The sequence below is a fragment of the Zea mays genome, chromosome 7 (assembly GCF_902167145.1).
Source record: "Zea mays cultivar B73 chromosome 7, Zm-B73-REFERENCE-NAM-5.0, whole genome shotgun sequence".
In the NCBI taxonomy this organism is placed as follows: domain Eukaryota; kingdom Viridiplantae; phylum Streptophyta; class Magnoliopsida; order Poales; family Poaceae; genus Zea; species Zea mays.
Genome location: NC_050102.1, coordinates 149,256,043 through 149,275,632, shown reverse-complemented (window position 1 = coordinate 149,275,632; position 19,590 = coordinate 149,256,043). Strand labels below are relative to the sequence as shown.

The following is a 19,590-nucleotide window of genomic DNA, read 5'->3' as shown; positions in this document are numbered from 1 at the left end:
CTCTCTATCAGTTCTCTAAACAGAGAACGTCTTTTCATTCCCTCTGTATATAGAGATTATCCCTCGTCTTCTCTATTAATTTTAATACTTTAAACAACATATTAAACAAAAATAAAATATACATGAAATATTTGAGGGAATGATAAATACATACTTAAAAAATTTAGAGCAAAATAAATCTTTAATATTGATATTTATGTATAGAAAATGTTGCTGGAGAGAAATGAAAAATAGAGAAGAAAATCTTTTAGAGTGAGATACTCCTTCGGTTCTAATTTATAATATATTTGACTTTTTTTACCCTAAGTTTATCTGACTCGTCTTATTCAAAAAAATTCATAGCTATAATAGATTTTTACTTGGTATTGTTAAACATATAATATAATTTAATTTTGGCTTTAAATTTTTTAGATTTTTGCGAAAATTTTGAATAAGACGAGCCATTCAAACTTGGTCTAAAAAAGTCAAAGGAATTATAAATTAAGACAGAGGGATTATAATAGAGCAACCATTATAATGTCTGTGCATTGCGACGGTAAACCAATCATATTTGATAGTATAGTGTAACAGTTGTACGACATCCGAGAATCTAGTGGTAAGCAAGTGTGATGTGTCCACAAAAAAATAAATCTAAAATTAAAGTAGACCCTCATGCAAAAAATAAATTTAAAATTAAAGTGGACATATGGACCACATATCAGATATTAAAGTCTAGATGTTATACTTTATTTTAGCCAAAAGGCTAGGTAAGATATGAGTTAAAAAAGAGACTTATTCTTTATATTGTAGCTCGCTCGATCGCTCGTCTTTTTTCCGCTAGCGAGGTGATACTATCTATGAGCATTGCGCTACGTGTGGCTTCGTGTTATATTGGATCGGTTTTCTCACTACCTATCTAGGGGGTAATGGCCTGGTTTTTGGATAGAAAAAAATCTATTTGACGTGCTTTCCGCACGACGCTTGATACACATAACTAGTATTTTAAAGGAATAAAGATACAGAGGACACTGTTAGACATAGTCTTAGAGATAGTCTCGCTCCTCCGCGCTAGAGGTGGCCCTTGAGCCATGCCACAATGGCGCTTCACCCAATGCCACCATCGACGCACATAATTCAATGAAAAATCTTACCCTCTTTAGTTAGCAAAGCAAGAGTACATAGATATAAGGGCAAGTACAATCATCCTGTGACCATGGATCAGTTTTTCAAGAATAAGAGACAGCTAAGAGACTGCTTAATACAACTATTGGGAAAAAGAACCCCGAGCCCCTGAGGCCCACCGGTCAGAGAGAATCTGCGGGATAAGGGCCTCCTGACTATCGGGGACCACCAGTCAGCAGGGGAGTAAGGGAACTGTCTCCCCTAGAAGCGACCGCCCCGAATAAACCCTGAGGTACTGAGCCTAGGGTCGGGCGTGGTGGAGCTAGAAGGGGGATGCGAACTGAAGGAAAGCCAATCGAGTGGATTACCCGCCTGACCTAAGACTGACCCGCCATAAGTGGTCGACCACGTTAACTACGTCTGACACCAAGTCACAGTAGAAGGACCGGTCCGCCTCCCACTCATGACCTACGAGGCTCCTCAGCCTCCAACACACTCAAAACCTACGTGCCCCTCGTGCTACAGCGCACTCAGGGCCTATCGAGACTAGGTCTAAGCGCGCAGGCATCTATAGGGCCCGCAATGCGACGAGCCACACCGAGACCTAGGCTACAGAGGCTAGGGGTCGGCGTGGCACATATGTAGTAATGATGGCGCCAGGACCCCATGTCACCCACGCCGTCCATCATAATAAGCACGAGCATAGACAACCAGGCAACCAAGATGCATATGAGCAATACGGCCTCACTAAGGTAAAACACCTGATTTACCATGGTATAGTGGCTCCTTATCGAGGAGGCCACCAACGACCAACCCCCACCTAAGCCTATAAAAGGAGGAGGTCGGTCACAAAAGGGAGGATTAGACTCTCAGAACCGGAGACGTTCGACGGAAGGCAACAACACACAAGACTTGAAGACCTGGAGGCCGGAGCCAAGGCTTAGCGTAGAACTCCAGTCTCGTAATCTTTAGGTCCACCCATACATAAGAGACCTGAGAGCTCTCCTTCCCTCTCGTCCGTTTGTAACCCCTACTACGAGTATCGAGTAACAAAGATGCTGGTAGCGTGAGCCACCAAAGACTAATAGAGACGTCCTACCCGAACTAGTATAAACCTTGCGCCCACGAGCACACCATCCGGAGCCCAGTATGCGCACTTAGAAATTTACTTGTCGGAGCGGAGGTTCAAAACACCGACAACAAACCTGAGTTACTGGAACATATATGTAGTTAAAAGACAATATATATGGAAAACTGTGTAGAGACATGCTCTTGACGAAGAGATGGTCAGTTGTACTTTTTAATTAGCCCTTTAGAAACTTCTCAATACCTAATATTAAATAGGGTTGTATATGCCTTACAACGCTTTTGTGCTGGTCAATCGGACAACATGGACGATACACCATAAACTCTAACAAAGCAAATAATAAACCTATATGAATTTTATCGCTAATGTTGCAAATATATGATCACTTGCAAACATATGGTGATTATACAATTTCTTTGTAAGTATATCGGTGTAACCGATGGAAAAATCTTGACAATATAAACATCATGGCATATTAAGGACGTGTTGGTACAACATGAAAGATATTATTCAATTCGATGAAAAATATTACTATCTCTTGTGTTAGCAAAGCAAGAGTACATAGATCTTACATATATTTCTATGCTACAACTAAAACATAGATGATTACTAAAGAATTTATGAAACTTATCATGAGTATATACAACTTCGATATGTATATATACGCATGTTGTGGTTAATGTATATACAGTATACTTGAGTTGGTGAATATGGTAGAATAAAGTAAATATTATTTTGTCAAACATGAGATATAATTGCATGTGATGTATATTTAGGTATGTTGTTATAGTTGATTAGGATTATATAATGTTTATTTGTAATATGACAGAAAAAATTAAAATTTCAAAAATAGGTTTATGCTATTAAAGCCGCTTCCACCGGTGTGTAAGTACTTATCCAGCTGTCGCCAGTGAATAAGATCTCGATTCGGACTTTCTTACAGGCGGAAATCAGAAAAACTACTAGTAAGATGACAGTGGAACCGTCAATGCAGAGTGTTCTCCACAAACGGTCAGGGAACAAACAGCCTAATCCTATCTCAGCTCTCAGGTTGTACCATCAATCGATGGAAAGCAAGATAGTGATTGAGCATGCAAAGCGGATGGTAGTAGCCTAGTAGCTAGCATGACAAAATGGCGTGGCTTTTTGCGTGCCTCACATTCCCAGCGTTAGATCCAGGCAGCTGCCGCCGGCCGTGGTGAGCGACGACCCTACTTCTTCACCGCTCCCGTCCGTATCCGAGGCAGCCGTGCTGCCACTGCCACTGTGGGGGCCGACGTCATACAGGACTCCCCTGAACACGTGCCCAGCGATGGTGATGGTGGTGTAGTACGCGACGTCCGGCTCGGGCCCTCCTAGCCGCACGCGGCGGAACACGGCGTCCAAGCTCACTTCCCGCGCGAACCTCTGCAGCGCCGGCGTTACGATCGGCTGATCAACTGCGCGCAGGCAGCAGAGAAGGGATAGGCACGGCCGGTGCAGGACGAGAGTTAGCTGTCGTTGTTAGCGAGTTGAAAGAGACAATAATGCGGCGAGCTAGCTGGGAATGAACTGCAGCAATACATGTACCGTACCGGACGATGTGGTGGTGTGGGCGGCGACGGAGGGAAGCGCGGGCCTGTGTGGGCGCTTGGAGATGGGCATGAGCTCGACGTCAACGGCCGCGAGCCTCTGCTGGCGCTTGCTGCACTGGGACGCTGGGACGTAAGGGGTCTTCGCGTGGCCGGGGCAGACGAAGCCGCGGTCGCTGCAGCAGTGCGCGCAGTAGTACGCCTTGGCCCGGTGCCCGCAGTCCTGGCATCTGATGCTCGCGTTTTCCACGCCAGCTCGCGTGCCACGGGACGGCGTCGGCGACGACGACGCGGCTCCAGCAAGCTCCTCCTCCTGCTGCCGTGCGTCGAAGCTTCCCCCTTCGGGGGTAGTTGAGAAGAAGGACGCGGCGTCGAATGGGTGCATTGTCAGCAGCGGGAGCGCTGCGGGGGGGACGGCTCCGCGAGTGGAATTGTTGGAGGGACGAGGGAGTAGGGGCGAAGGAGTGGGAATTGGGAAATGTAAAATGGACTTGGTTTGAGGACCTTGTGCGGTCGTGCCTAGGGTCAAGGTCGATTTGTCGTGTGGAATTCTTTGGGTGAGTCTCAAAATATAATTTGTTTTAGATTAATTATATTTTTAATATATAAATGTAGTTTCGACGTATGTCTATATTTATTATCATTTCAATGAATATGAACATAAAAAAGTGGACTAAAAACTATATTTTAGAACGGAGTGAGTATTTAACAGGACATTAAATTCCTTACTATTCAAATAGAATATAGAACAATTTAACTCCCTTCAATCCTTTTAATCTATCTCTATCCGAACAAGCCCTGAAGATAAAGATGGAGAAGTTTTCTAGAAAAAAAAATTCTCCCCTAAAAGATAAACGGGGATGAGATAGGGAAGCATACCTTTTTCGTTCCCCGTAAAGACCCGTTAAACTTACACGTAACTATATTTTCATGTAATAGTTAATGATAAAAATAAATAATTATGTCATCAATATGTCACTCATTGTATAAATGTGTTTGATGTACACATAAACATTTCTTAGATCTCACAATGTATATAAGTGACAATATTTTACATTAATAACAAATGATATACGTTCTAAATATAATATAAGTGGGGGACGGGGTTCCCTGCCGGGATTTATCCTCATGCAGAACGGGGACGGTAAAGAAACGTCCCCCATAAACGTTAATGGGGATCCCTGTAGGGATATTTTCGTTGTGGCTATGGAGATGAGAAGCTAATCCCCGACAGGAAATTCTCCGCTGTCATCCCTAGTTGTGGATGCGACTTGTGAAGCCCATTTAGCGGTCGTTCTTTTAAGGCAACTACAACCTCATTTAAGAGGAGACTTGAGTGGTTTCTAAGGGTTAATTTAAAAAATATAAGAGACAAACTCCTTACTGTACTTATGATCCAAAGTTTTAAGGTTATATCATGTAGTGTCTTGGTTGTCTTTTATATTTAGAAAATCGAACCAAAGTCTCTAGATTATACATACCCTTATATGCATTGTAGGGTTTTTTTGGTCAAAAATTCACGTTTGCATGTTTAGTGCTATTACTATCACGTTTGACCCCGTGAGTTACCGTCGTGACATACGTGGGTAAGGTTTAACGGCTCAACGCCATATGTTATAGCACCGTGCATATTAAGTCAGTAATGATGACGTCACCATTACTTTCATGTGATAGGATTTCGTCACTACTGCCTACAGCATCGAAGTCTAATTTAAACAGTCACACTAATAAGGTGTTTGGTTTGAGGGATGATTCAGTCCAATATCTTATCACTCCTCATTTTTTTGTTTTCTGGAATAAAATAAATTGATTCATCATAGTTAGTTAGTACTAATACGAAAAATATGTTCATCCCACCAAATTTTAGAAAAATAAACTCATGGTGCATCTCCTCATTTTGGATTGAGTGATCCTCAAACCAAACAACCCCTTAATTCTGTGTCTGAGCCGGGTCTTATTTGTTTATCATCTCTCTTCCTCTCATATCTTTCCAACTTTTCTTCAATCTGTTGATTCAACAACTTAATCCATAGATCTTCGGGTGGAAGGTATCATTGCTCCCCTCTTCAATTTATACACATTGATTTAATCTATGTTGGGTATATTTTCAGCCCAAGTTTTTCATGCATGTATAGGTTGAATCCATTTTATTTTTGATGTATAAGCGAAGTTATTTAGTTAGATCCGTTACATTTACAAACACATGTTTATGTCAATGATTTTTAACTGCCTAGTAAGTGTTTGGACTATATAATTCTTTTATTTTTCTATTTTTATATATTTATAGTTAATGTAAATGACTACCATATTATAATTCTCCTTGCAAGGAAAAAACGACTCGATAATCGTGCAGGTGTCTTGGGCTTTGCGCCTTTGCATCGGTAAAAACCTTTTTATAGTTTTTTTCAAAATTTTCAAAGTTTTTTCTAAATTCGAATAAAATGGTTTTCGGAGATTTCTCGGCAACAAATCGGTATTTTTTTGCTGATTTTCGCTATTTTTTACCGGATTCATTGTTTTTAACAAAATCCTAATTATTTGAAAAAATAATAATTAAAATAAATATGAGATATAACAGAAAAGGTTTAGATTTTTCATCATATTTCTCTGATCTTTATAAAATTTTAAAAAGGTTGAATTGGGAATGCAAATTGGACAAAAACCGAAGGAAAACAGTTCTCGGAGGCTAGAGGTTTGAAAAAACGGGCAGCAAACTGTAGATTTCCACTAGTTTTTTATCCCTAGCTTCAGCATATGCACATCGACACACCGCAAATTGCACTTTTGCCACTGTGCGTTATCGAAAATTGTCACGCCTAGCAATTGGGAAGCCACGACATGCACATTTGACGATATTGAACTACATACCCTACCATTTTCTATGTCGGATGGGACTGGTGCAAATCCCAACCCTTATAAAGCACTAGTTTTCATGGTTCCATCGTCGTTGTATAACGTCAAGTGATGTGGGCATGTTGAGCACTAGATTTGGCACCTAGGTATGCTCGGTTGGTTTAGCCATGGGGCAGGACAGTCCGCGGGTGTAGCCCAGACGGTCCACGATTATATTAACTCAACTATGGATCAGAGGACTTCTTTTATGTCAAAATATGTATGTGATTTTGCTGAATTATATAAGATCAAATTGTTTAATTCATCTCCATATTATGCTCAGACCAACGGTCAGGCTGAGTCAAGTAATAGGACATTGATTAGCCTTACCAAGAAGATGATATCTGATCATACTAGGCATTGCTATAAGGTTTTGTGTGAAGCTTTATGGGCTCGTAGAATATCTAAGCATCATGCTACTAAAGTCTCTCCTTTTGAGCTTGTGTATGGATGAAAAGTTGTTTTGCCTGTGGAGATCAGCTTGAATGCTATCAGGTTTGCTAGGCAAAATGATTTAGCTATCATTGACTACCATAATCTAATAATGGGTAATATTCATGAGGTGACCGATAAGAGGTTGGTAGCTCTAAGGGAAATTGAGAAAGACAAGATCATAGTTGTAAAGCCTTACAACAAGGTAAAGACTAAGTCATTCTAGATTGGAGATCTAGTTTGGAAGACAGTCTTGCCATTAAGGAGCAGGGATTGAAAGTTTGGAAAGTGGTCCCCAAGTAGGGAAGGGCCTTATAGAGTTAAACATGCGATCTCTGGTAATGTGTATATGTTACAAACATTGCAAGGAGATGAGCTGCCCAAAGTATTGACTGCCCCTTCCTAAAGCGATATCATCCTAGTGTATGCCAAGATGCTTAGAAAATGGTTGCATTCACATCGAGTTGTTTACATCTTGAACCATGTGCTTTTGGTTTGCTTAAGCTTACCCAAAAGGTAGGGGGCATGTGTTGAGTTCCAGATTTGGCACCTGAGTAGGGTCGGACAGTGTCACACCCGGATTTAAGGGAAAATCCAGATGCATCTCATATGTGTGCCAGAATAAGATCCACACATACCATGACTTGATGTATAGAAATGAATGCCATAATATTTATTACATAACGATAATGTCTTACAAAGTAACTGATAATAAAATAACTCAAGCTGAGATAACTGTCTCCACGACGTCGTAGTTGACTTGGAGACAACACCTAGATCTTATCGAACTTGCCGTAGTAGTCCTCCTCCATTGGTAATTGTTCTTCTCCTGGTGTGATTATAGCAAGAGTGAGCTCTCATACGGTCATCGCTCAACAAGTGTGGGGAATAATGTGGATGAGCTTTGAAAGGGAATTAGGCTTACACCTATTTCCTAATTGATTTTGGTGGTTGAATTGCCCAACACAAATAATTGGACTAACTAGTTTGCTCTAGTCTATAAGTTCTACAGGTGCCAAAGGTTCACAATAAGCCAATAAAAAGACCAAGAAAAGGGTTCAAACAAGAGAGCAAAAGACAACTCGAAAGGCACCCTGGTCTGGCGCACCGGACTGTCCGGTGCACCACTGGACAGTGTCCGGTGCACCACCGGACAGTGTCCGGTGCACCAGGGCACTCTAGGCCGAACTCTTCACCTTCGGGAAAAGACAGAGGGCGCTCCGCTATAATTCACCGGACTGTCCGGTGTGCCAGCGGAGCAATGGCTACTTCGCGCGCAACGGTCGACTGCAACGCATTAAATGTGCGCCTGCGCGCGCAGAAGTCAGAGGACGCACAGTTGGTGCACCGGACAGTCTACAGGACTTGTCCGGTGCACCACCGGACAGCCCAGAGGCCCCACAAGTCAGAGCTCCAACGGTCGAACCCCAACGGTCCGCTGACGTGGCTGGCGCACCGGACAGTGTCTGGTGGCGCACCGGACTGTCCGGTGCGCCATGCGACAGCACACTTCCAACGACCATTTTTGGTGGTTGGGGCTATAAATACCCCAACCACCCCACATTCAATGGCATCCATGTTTTTGCATTTCTACACCATACAAGAGCTATAGCATTCAATACAAGACACACCAAAGAGATCAAATCCTCTCCCAACTCCACACAAAAGCTTTAGTGATTAGAGAGAGTGATTTGTTGTGTTCATTTGAGCTCTTGCGCTTGGATCGCTTCTTTTCTTTCTCATTCTTTCTAGTGAACATCTCAATTGTAACCGAGGCAAGAGACACCAATTGTGTGGTGGTCCTTGCTGGGACTAGTTGTTGAAAGGGAAATGTGCCTTTGGGCCATTTCTAAGTATTTTGGTGATTGAGTGCCAACACAAGTGCTTAAATGTAAATCTATGCCCATGGATGGACAATTTGCAAATCACGAGTAAAGGTATGTTTCTAAGCCTTAGTACATTGGTTTTGTGTACTAATGTACTTATCTAAGTGTTAGAAACAAAAAGAAGAAAGAAGAGAAGAGTTGGCTGTGTACAGCCAAAAGGCTGTTTCGGTCTGGGGCACCGGACTGTCCGGTGCGCCAGGCTGCCTCGGGCGAAGAGGCCGCTCTCGGGAATTTGCCGACGGCGTACGGCTAAAATTCACCGGACTGTCCGGTGTGCACCGGACTGTCCAGTGAGCCAACGGTCGGCCGGGCCAACGATCGGCCGCGCGATCTGCGCGAGACACGTGGCCAAGCCAACGGTCGGAAGGGGGCACCGGACTGTCCGGTGTGCACCGGACATGTCCGGTGCGCCATCGGCTCCCAGATCTCCAACGGTCTGCAACGGTCGACTGCGCTGTTTATGGAAATAAATCGGGCACCGGACAGTGTCCGGTGTGCACCGAACTGTCCGGTGCGCCCGATGACAGAAGGTAAGGATGGCCTTCCAGATTTGTTCTCAACGGCTCCTAGCTGCCTTGGGGCTATAAAAGGGACCCCTAGGCGCATGGAGGATACAATCAAGCATTCCTACAACATTCCTAAGCACCAAGACATCGATCTCGCGCATTCGTTTCATTGTGATAGCATATAGAGCTCTTGTGAAGTTGTGAACTCTTTGAGTTGTGTTGTGAGCTCTTGTTGCTACTTGTGTGCGTGTTGTTGCTCTGATCTTTTGAAGTCTTGTGTGCGTTGCTCATTCCCCCCCTTGCTCTGTGTTTCTTTGTGAACTTCAATTGTAAGAGCGAGAGGCTCCAAGTTGTGGAGATTCCTCGCAAACGGGATTGAGAAAAAGCAAGCAAAACACCGTGGTATTCAAGTGGGTCTTTGGACCGCTTGAGAGGGGTTGATTGCAACCCTCGTCCGTTGGGACGCCACAACGTGGAGTAGGCAAGCGTTGGTCTTGGCCGAACCACGGGATAATCCACTGTGTCATCTCTGTGATTGATCTCTTGTGGTATTGTGTTGTTGAAACTCCTTTATAGCCACTTGGCAATTATTGTGCTAACACTTAACAAGTTTTTGTGGCTATAAGTTTAAGTTTTTACAGGATCACCTATTCACCCCCCCCCCCCCTCTAGGTGCTCTCAATTGGTATCGGAGCCGTTCTCTTCAAGAAAGGGACTAACCGCCCGAAGAGATGGATCCTAAGGGGAAGGGAATCGTGATCAACGATAAGGAGAAGGAGTCCTTCGTCAACGAGCCCAAAGATGACAAGCCTACCGACTCCGGCTCGGGCCATAGACGGAAGGAAGGGAAGAAGAAGAAGACAAGGCGCATCAAGGAGATCGTCTACTACGACGACAGCGACGAATCTTCCTCTTCCCAAAAGGACAACGACGACAACGACTATGACAAACAAAAGACGGTTAACTCAAACTTTTCTTTTGATTATTCGCGCATTCCGCATAGCTCAAATGCTCATTTGCTCCCCATTCCACTTGGCAAGCCTCCTCACTTTGATGGAGAGGACTACGGATTTTGGAGTCACAAAATGCGTACTCACCTATTTTCTCTCCATCCAAGCATTTGGGAGATTGTGGAAAGTGGAATGAAATTTGATAGCTCGGATAGCCCTTCGTTTATTAATGAACAGATCCATAAAAACGCACAAGCTACTACTGTGTTGCTAGCCTCTTTGTGCAGGGACGAGTATCACAAGGTGAGCGGCTTGGACAATGCCAAGCAGATTTGGGACACCCTCAAGATCTCTCATGAGGGGAATGATGTCACCTTACTCACCAAGATGGAGTTGGTGGAGGGCGAGCTCGGACGATTCGCGATGATAAGGGGCGAGGAGCCAACACAAACATACAACCGGCTCAAGATCCTTATCAACAAAATAAGGAGCTACGGAAGCACGCGATGGACGGATCACGACGTCGTCCGCCTAATGCTAAGATCATTTACCATTCTTGATCCTCACTTGGTGAACAATATTCGTGAAAATCCTAGGTACATCAAGATGTCGCCCGAAGAAATTCTTGGAAAATTTGTAAGCGGGCGAATGATGATCAAGGAGGCGAGGTACGTGGACGACGCGTTGAATGGCCCAATCCATGAGCCTCAACCCATTGCTCTCAAGGCAACAAGGAGCAAGGAGGCGCTACCCAGCAAGGTGGCGCAAATTGAGGCGGCCGGTCTTAATGATGAAGAGATGGCCCTCATCATCAAAAGATTCAAGACGGCACTAAAGGGTCGCAAGGGACAGCCAAGCAAGACTAAGACCAAGGGAAAGCGATCATGCTTCAAATGCGGTAAGCTTGGTCATTTTATTGCAAACTGTCCCGACAATGATAGTGACCAGGAACACGGGAGCAAGAGGGAAAAGAAGAAGCATTACAAGAAGGCCAAGGGCGAGGCACATATCGGAAAGGAGTGGGATTCGGATTGCTCCTCCTCCGACTCCGACAATGAAGGACTCGCCGCCACTGCCTTCAACAAGTCATCCCTCTTCCCCAACGAGTGTCACACATGCCTTATGGCAAGGGAGAAGAAGGTATGTAATCAAAACAATGTCACTTATGATTCTTCCAGTGATGATGAGTCTAGTGATGATGAAATAGATTACTCTAGTTTGTTCAAGGGATTGGATAGAACTAAAGTAGATAAAATTAATGAATTGATTGATGCCTTGAATGAAAAAGATAGACTCTTAGAAAAACAAGAGGACATTTTGTATGAAGAGCATGACAAATTCGTAGAGGCACAAAAATCTTATGCTTTAGAAGTTAAAAGAAATGAAGTGCTTTCTAGTGAACTATCTTCTTGTCATGAAACCATTGCTACTTTAAAGAGTGTTAATGATGACTTAAATGCTAAACTAGAAGTAGCTAGTAAATCTAATTCTTGTGTAGAACATGTTGAGATTTGCACTAGGTGTAAAGATTTCGATGTTGATGCTTGTAGTGATCATTTAGTTTCAATTTCCAAATTAACTGAGGAATTGGCTAGTCTTAATGCCCAACTTAAGACTAGCAAGAATGAATTTGATAAACTAAAATTTGCAAGGGATGCCTACACGATCGGTAGACACCCCTCAATTAAGGATGGACTTGGCTTCAAGAGGGAAGCCAAGAACTTAACAAGCCATAAGGCTCCCATTCCCGCTAAGGAGAAAGGGAAGGCCCCTATGGCTACTAGTGCTAAAAAGAACCATGCCTTTTTGTATCATGATAGGAGACAAACTAGAAATGCTTATAGGAGTTATAATGCGTACGATGATTTTTCTCATGCTATGTTTGCTTCTAGTTCTTCATATGTGCATGATAGAAATGTTGGTAGAAGGGATGTTGTTCATAATATGCCTAGGAGAAATGTTGTTAATATTCCTAGGAAAGTTAATGAGCCTTCTACAATATATCATGCTTTGAATGCTTCCTTTGCAATTTGTAGAAAGGATAGAAAGGTAATTGCTAGGAAGTTAGGGACAAAATGCAAGGGTGATAAAACTTGCATTTGGGTCCCTAAGGAAATTGTGACTAACCTTATAGGACCCAACAAGAGTTGGGTACCTAAGTCCCAAGCCTAAATTTGCCTTGCAGGTTTATGCATCCGGGGGTTCAAGCTGGATTATTGATAACGGATGCACAAACCATATGACGGGGGAGAAGAAGATGTTCACCTCCTACGTCAAGAATAAGGATTCCCAAGATTCAATTATATTCGGTGATGGGAATCAAGGCAAGGTAAAAGGGTTAGGAAAAATTGCAATTTCTAATGAGCACTCTATCTCTAATGTGTTTTTAGTAGAGTCTCTTGGTTATAATTTGCTATCTGTTAGTCAATTATGCAACATGGGGTATAACTGTCTATTTACAAATGTAGATGTGTCTGTCTTTAGAAGAAGTGATGGTTCACTAGCTTTTAAGGGTGTATTAGACGGCAAACTTTATTTAGTTGATTTTGCAAAAGAAGAGGCCGGTCTAGATGCATGCTTAATATCTAAGACTAGCATGGGCTGGCTGTGGCATCGCCGCTTAGCACATGTGGGGATGAAGAACCTTCACAAGCTTCTAAAGGGAGAACATGTGATAGGTTTGACTAACGTGCAATTCGAAAAAGATAGACCTTGTGCAGCTTGTCAAACAGGTAAACAAGTGGGAGGAGCGCATCACAGCAAGAATGTGATGACCACTTCAAGACCCCTGGAGCTGCTGCATATGGACCTCTTCGGACCCGTCGCCTATCTGAGCATAGGAGGGAGTAAGTATGGTCTAGTTATTGTTGATGACTTTTCCCGCTTCACTTGGGTGTTCTTTTTGCAGGATAAGTCTGAAACCCAAGGGACCCTCAAGCGCTTCCTCAGGAGAGCTCAAAATGAGTTTGAGCTCAAGGTGAAGAAGATAAGGAGCGACAACGGGTCCGAGTTCAAGAACCTTCAAGTGGAGGAGTTCCTTGAGGAGGAAGGGATCAAGCACGAGTTCTCCGCTCCCTACACACCACAGCAAAATGGTGTGGTAGAGAGGAAGAACAGGACGCTAATCGATATGGCAAGGACGATGCTTGGAGAATTCAAGACCCCCGAGCGTTTTTGGTCGGAAGCCGTGAACACGGCTTGCCATGCCATCAACAGGGTCTACCTTCACCGCCTCCTCAAGAAGACTTCGTATGAGCTGCTAACCGGTAACAAACCCAATGTATCTTACTTTCGTGTATTTGGGAGCAAGTGCTACATTCTAGTAAAGAAAGGTAGAAATTCTAAGTTTGCTCCCAAAGCAGTAGAAGGGTTTTTATTAGGTTATGACTCAAATACAAAGGCGTATAGAGTCTTCAACAAATCATCGGGTGTGGTTGAAGTCTCTAGCGACGTTGTATTTGATGAGACTAATGGCTCTCCAAGAGAGCAAGTTGTTGATCTTGATGATGTAGATGAAGAAGATGTTCCAACGGCCGCTATGCGCACCATGGCGATTGGTGATGTGCGACCACAGGAACACTTGGAGCAAGATCAACCTTCTTCCTCACCCATGGTGCATCCCCAACCCAAAATGACGAACAGGTACCTCAAGTGGAGGCGCATGATCAAGGGGGAGCACAAGATGATCAAGTAATGGAGGAAGAAGCGCAACCAGCACCTCCAACCCAAGTTCGAGCAATGATTCAAAGGGATCATCCCGTCGACCAAATACTGGGTGACATTAGCAAGGGAGTAACTACTCGATCTCGATTAGTTAATTTTTGTGAGCATTACTCCTTTGTCTCTTCTATTGAGCCTTTCAGGGTAGAGGAGGCCTTGCTAGATCCAGACTGGGTGTTGGCCATGCAGGAGGAGCTCAACAACTTCAAGAGGAATGAAGTTTGGACACTGGTGCCTCGTCCGAAGCAAAATGTTGTGGGAACCAAGTGGGTGTTCCGCAACAAACAGGACGAGCACGGGGTGGTGACGAGAAACAAGGCTCGACTTGTGGCAAAAGGTTATGCCCAAGTCGCAGGTTTGGATTTCGAGGAGAGTTTTGCTCCTGTGGCTAGGCTAGAATCAATTCGTATCTTGCTAGCATATGCCGCTCATCATTCTTTCAGGTTGTACCAAATGGATGTGAAGAGCACTTTCCTCAACGGGCCAATCAAGGAGGAGGTGTACGTGGAGCAACCCCCTGGCTTCGAGGATGAACGGTACCCCGACCATGTGTGTAAGCTCTCTAAGGCGCTCTATGGACTTAAGCAAGCCCCAAGAGCATGGTATGAATGCCTTAGAGACTTTCTAATTGTTAATGCTTTCAAGGTTGGGAAAGCCGATCCAACTCTTTTTACAAAGACATGTGATGGTGATTTGTTTGTGTGCCAAATTTATGTCGATGACATAATATTTGGTTCTACTAACCAAAAGTCTTGTGAAGAGTTTAGCAGGGTGATGACGCAGAAATTCGAGATGTCGATGATGGGCGAGTTGAACTACTTCCTTGGGTTCCAAGTGAAGCAACTCAAGGACGGCACCTTCATCTCCCAAACGAAGTACACACAAGATCTGCTAAAGCGGTTTGGGATGAAGGACGCCAAGCCCGCAAAGACTCCGATGGGAACCGACGGACACACCGACCTCAACAAAGGAGGTAAGTGATAGTCGCCTAGAGGGGGGTGAATAGGGCGAAACTGAAATTTACAAATATAAACACAACTACAAGCCGGGTTAGCGTTAGTAATAAAGAAACAAGTCCGCGAGAGAGGGTGAAAAACAAATCCCAAGCGAATAAGCAAGTAAGACACGAAGATTTGTTTTACCGAGGTTCGGTTCTCTCAAACCTACTCCCCGTTGAGGAGGCCACAAAGGTCGGGTCTCTTTCAACCCTTCTCTCTCTCAAACGATCCACGGATCGAGTGAGCTTTCTCTTCTCAATCACTTGGAACACAAAGTTCCCACAAGGACCACCACAAGATTGGTGTCTCTTGCCTCAATTACAAGTGTGAGTTTGATTGCAAAGAAGGGATCAAGAAAGAAGAAAGCAATCCAAGCGCAAGAGCTCGAAAGAACACAAGCAAATCACTCTCTCTAGTCACTATGGCGTTGTGTGGAATTTGGAGAGGATTTGATCTCTTTGGTGTGTCTAGAATTGAATGCTAGAGCTCTTGTAGTAGTTGGGAAGTGGAAAACTTGGATGCAATGAATGGTGGGGTGGTTGGGGTATTTATAGCCCCAACCACCAAAAGTGGCCGTTGGGAGGCTGTCTGTTCGATGGTGCACCGGACAGTCCGGTGCACACCGGACAGTCCGGTGCCCCCTGCCACGTCATCACTGCCGTTGGATTCTGACCGTTGGAGCATCTGACTTGTGGGCCCGCCTGGGTGTCCGGTGCACACCGGACAGGTACTGTTTGCTGTCCGGTGTGCCAGTATGGGCGCGCCTGCCTTCTGCACGCGCTGCGCGCGCATTTAATGCGCCGCAGGTAGCCGTTGGCGCCGACTAGCCGTTGCTCCGGAGTTGCACCGGACAGTCCGGTGCACACCGGACAGTCCGGTGAATTATAGCGGACTAGCCGTCGGAGTTTCCCGAAGCTGGCGAGTTCCTGAGGCCGCTCTTCCTTGGCGCACCGGACACTGTCCGGTGTACACCGGACAGTCCGGTGAATTATAGCGCGAGTGCCTCTGGAAATTCCCGAAGGTGGCGAGTTCGAGTTGGAGTCCTCTGGTGCACCGGACACTGTCCGGTGGTGCACCGGACACTGTCCGGTGTACACCGGATAGTCCGGTGCTCCCAGACCAGAGGGCCTTCGGTTGCTACTTTGCTCCTTTGTTGAATCCAAAACTTGGTCTTTTTATTGGCTGAGTGTGAACCTTTTATACCTGTATAATCTATACACTTGGGCAAACTTAGTTAGTCCAAATGTTTGTGTTGGGCAATTCAACCACCAAAATTAATTAGGGACTAGGTGTAAGCCTAATTCCCTTTCAATCTCCCCCTTTTTGGTGATTGATGCCAACACAAACCAAAGCAAATATAGAAGTGCATAATTGAACTAGTTTGCATAATGTAAGTGCAAAGGTTGCTTGGAATGGAGCCAATATAAATACTTACAAGATATGCATGGATTGTTTCTTTCTTATATAACATTTTGGACCACGCTTGCACCACATGTTTTGTTTTTGCAAACTATTTTGTAAATACTTTTCAAGGTTCTTTTACAAATAGTCAAAGGTAAATGAATAAGATTTTGCAAAGCATTGTCAAGATTTGAAATTTTCTCCCCCTGTTTCAAATGCTTTTCCTTTGACTTAAACAAAACTCCCCCTAAAAGAGATTCTCCTCTTAGAGTTCAAGAGGGTTTTGATATATCATTTTGAAATACTACTTTCTCCCCCTTTTGAACACAATAGGACACCAATTGAAAATATTCAACACTTAAGTTTTTGAAATTGGTGGTGGTGCGGTGTGGGGGATAGATATCCCCTGGGTCCACTAAGGAGGTAAAAGGCCTCACGAACGGCCCAAGGGCCCAATAATTCGTAAGGTCATTCTTTTCGTGGGCCTAGGGAGAGACAGCCAACAAAGGAGACGTGAGACTGATTAGTGCAAACACAGGCGGCCCACAACGTCGAACGAATGGATCACAACAGAGACCCGACTTTCCCGCGCTGAAGCCCTCATGCAACAGAGCCATGCGAGGATAAGTCGGCGAAGGTTACGTAGGGATAAACTCAAGAGGTTCACTATCTTTTAGCCACTTGTTGTTATCATATCACGTGTACTGCCCCACGGTCGAGTATATAAGGCCTAGGGGGCACCCCTTCAGATCGATCGACCCTGTTCTACAAAAACCACCCACAAAAACTCTCTGCGCCCTCTATCCAGAGAATCCTCTTGTAACCACGCTCATATACTCACCAGGACGTAGGGTGTTACGCACTTCTAAGCGGCCCGAACCTGCAAATCTTGTCCATTGTCCCTCGTGCGATCGGCACGAACCATTTTGCTACAGTCGTCGACACCGTCCTACTCCTAAAAGCACCTTGAGGGGCAACCCCGGGTGTGCGGTCGGACCCAAAACACCGACAGCTGGCGCGCCAGGTAGGGGGTGTGTCGACGATCCAAGCTAGCTCAATGGCCGTCACCTTCCACAGCAAGATTACCATGCGTCCCGGATCCACATTCTGCTTCGGGACAATCTCATCCGTGGCGGACGAAGAGGGAATTCTACACCACCTCGCGGATCTACCGGAACAGAAGTCTCCTCCAACAAACTCCGAAAATGCTGGAAAAACGCTACCTCCGGCTCTTCGAAACAAGATCGCCTCCGGGGAGGCTGGAGCTAGAAGCTCGCTAACCCGAAAGACTCCGCTGTCTACTTCCCCGACGAAAGAATGGACACAGGTCATGAGAAGGAAGGAGATCAAGGAGAGGCCAGTCATTCTTCCCGTTCCTCCGACCTCAAAGGAGAACGGAAAGAAAGTCGCCGCGGCGGCAATACCGTTCTACCCCGACGTCCTCTTCATCGGGAGGGCAGAATCGCCCGCCGTCTCCGACGATGAACCGACTGCGCCCGGAGAAGAACCGCCTCAGCGAGAATCCCGCCGACGAAGGAACCGACGCAGGAACGTTCGACGACATCACGCAGCTGGAGAACGGGATCCGGAGCAGCCTGTCTCACGAGACGAGGTCTCAGAGATAGGAGAAACTCCGGAAGAACGCGTCTTCAGGGAACGAAGGAACTCCCGACGACGAGATCGCCGTCGGACTCAGGAGCAAGCCGAGCAAGATGCAAGGCAACGACGCGAGAATCCGCTTTTCGGGCGCAACCTGAACCCCGACTTTGCCCGAGCTATGAATACGCCGAGCGAAGTCGGAGGCGTTCTGGCCCGGATAGCCGACGGACTTCCTCGGACCCCCGATGCCGAGGGATACCGGCGCCTGTTCACTCAGGCAGCCAACCATCTTCTACCGCTCGCCCACCCGCCAAACGATCTGCGACACGCCATCAACAGTCGCCGAGACGCGCGAAGCTCTATCAATGCTTCGCGCGAATGGCGGCACGAGAACGAAATTCGTCGTCGGGAGGAGTATGACCGAGATCATGGCTTCCCGACTCAAAGCCAGGCCACCCGAACTGAGTCGGCAACAGCTTCAACTGGTGGAACCACCCGGGGACGGTCGAGGAACCACCATCGCCACTCCCCTCCCCGGGACAGACGACATCCTCGACGACAGGAGGACACGTGCGGAGTATCTGCTCTTACTCCGCGCCTCAGGGCCATCCAATGGCCTCCAAACCTCAAGGTATCCAATGTCGACAAATATGAACCTAAGCAGGACCCAGGGGGCTGGTTGGCCGTCTACACCACCGCCGCTCGGGCTGCCGGGGCATCCGAGGACGTCATGACTGCGTATCTGCCCATCGTCCTCGGGCAAGACGCGCTGCAGTGGCTACGACATCTACCCCGACACTGCATCGACGACTGGGGAGACTTCAGCCGACGTTTCACCGCCAACTTCCAGTCTCTCTCCGACAAGCCAGCGCAACCATGGGACCTCAAATCCATCAAGCGCCGAGGGGATGAGACTCTCCGGTCATACCTTAAAAGGTTCCAGACCATGAGAAACCGCATCCCCGAGGTCACGGAGGCGGCTGTGATCGAGGACTTCTACAGAGGATCTAACGACTCGGCCTTCGTCCGAGCCATACTGCAAAAGGCGCCGACTACCTCCGAGGAGCTGTTCCGAGAGGCCGACCTCTACATCACCGCTGACGAGCGGGCCCAGGACCTCATCGGAGGAGCTAAGCCCGCACCAGCAGCACCACGACGCGACGCGAACCAGCCGCCCGACAAACGCTGGGAGAAGAGGCCTCGCGAAGAGGTACACGCCGCCGGACCACCCGCCTCTCGCGCCCGAGGAGGACCTCGTGGAGGCGAACGCACGCTGGACGACATCCTAGATGCCCAGTGCCCGTACCACAAGGATATGCGCCACACTCTCCGCAACTGCCGGGACTTCAAGCACTCCGTCGGGCATGGCCGACCCTTCCAACCTCTACCACCTCCTCCACCGAGGGGAGGACCAGATGAACCACGACAGCCCCATCAGCCGGAGGAG

The 19,590-nt window shown here is 46.1% G+C and overlaps 1 protein-coding gene across 1 annotated transcript; it reads right to left on the bottom strand.

Annotated features, from left to right (window-relative positions):
* Window positions 1–3,032: 3,032 nt before the first annotated feature.
* Window positions 3,033–4,257, bottom strand: LOC103633089 (protein SHI RELATED SEQUENCE 1). Its single transcript, XM_008654767.4, has 2 exons — window positions 3,763–4,257; window positions 3,033–3,627 (listed from the first exon to the last, which is right to left on the bottom strand). The coding sequence occupies exons 1-2, from the start codon at window positions 4,142–4,144 to the stop codon at window positions 3,344–3,346; spliced, it is 666 nt and encodes a 221-aa protein (XP_008652989.1). The 5' UTR covers window positions 4,145–4,257; the 3' UTR covers window positions 3,033–3,343.
* Window positions 4,258–19,590: the final 15,333 nt, after the last annotated feature.

What these genes read in the sequence shown, in the direction of transcription:
- LOC103633089 (XM_008654767.4), bottom strand. Translation starts at nt 4,144, where the DNA reads ATGCACCCATTCGACGCCGCGTCCTTCTTCTCAACTACCCCCGAAGGG. An exon ending in CCACACCACCACATCGTCCG is followed by an intron (nt 3,628 to 3,762) that starts GTACGGTACATG and finishes GCCTGCGCGCAG; the next exon opens with TTGATCAGCCGATCGTAACG.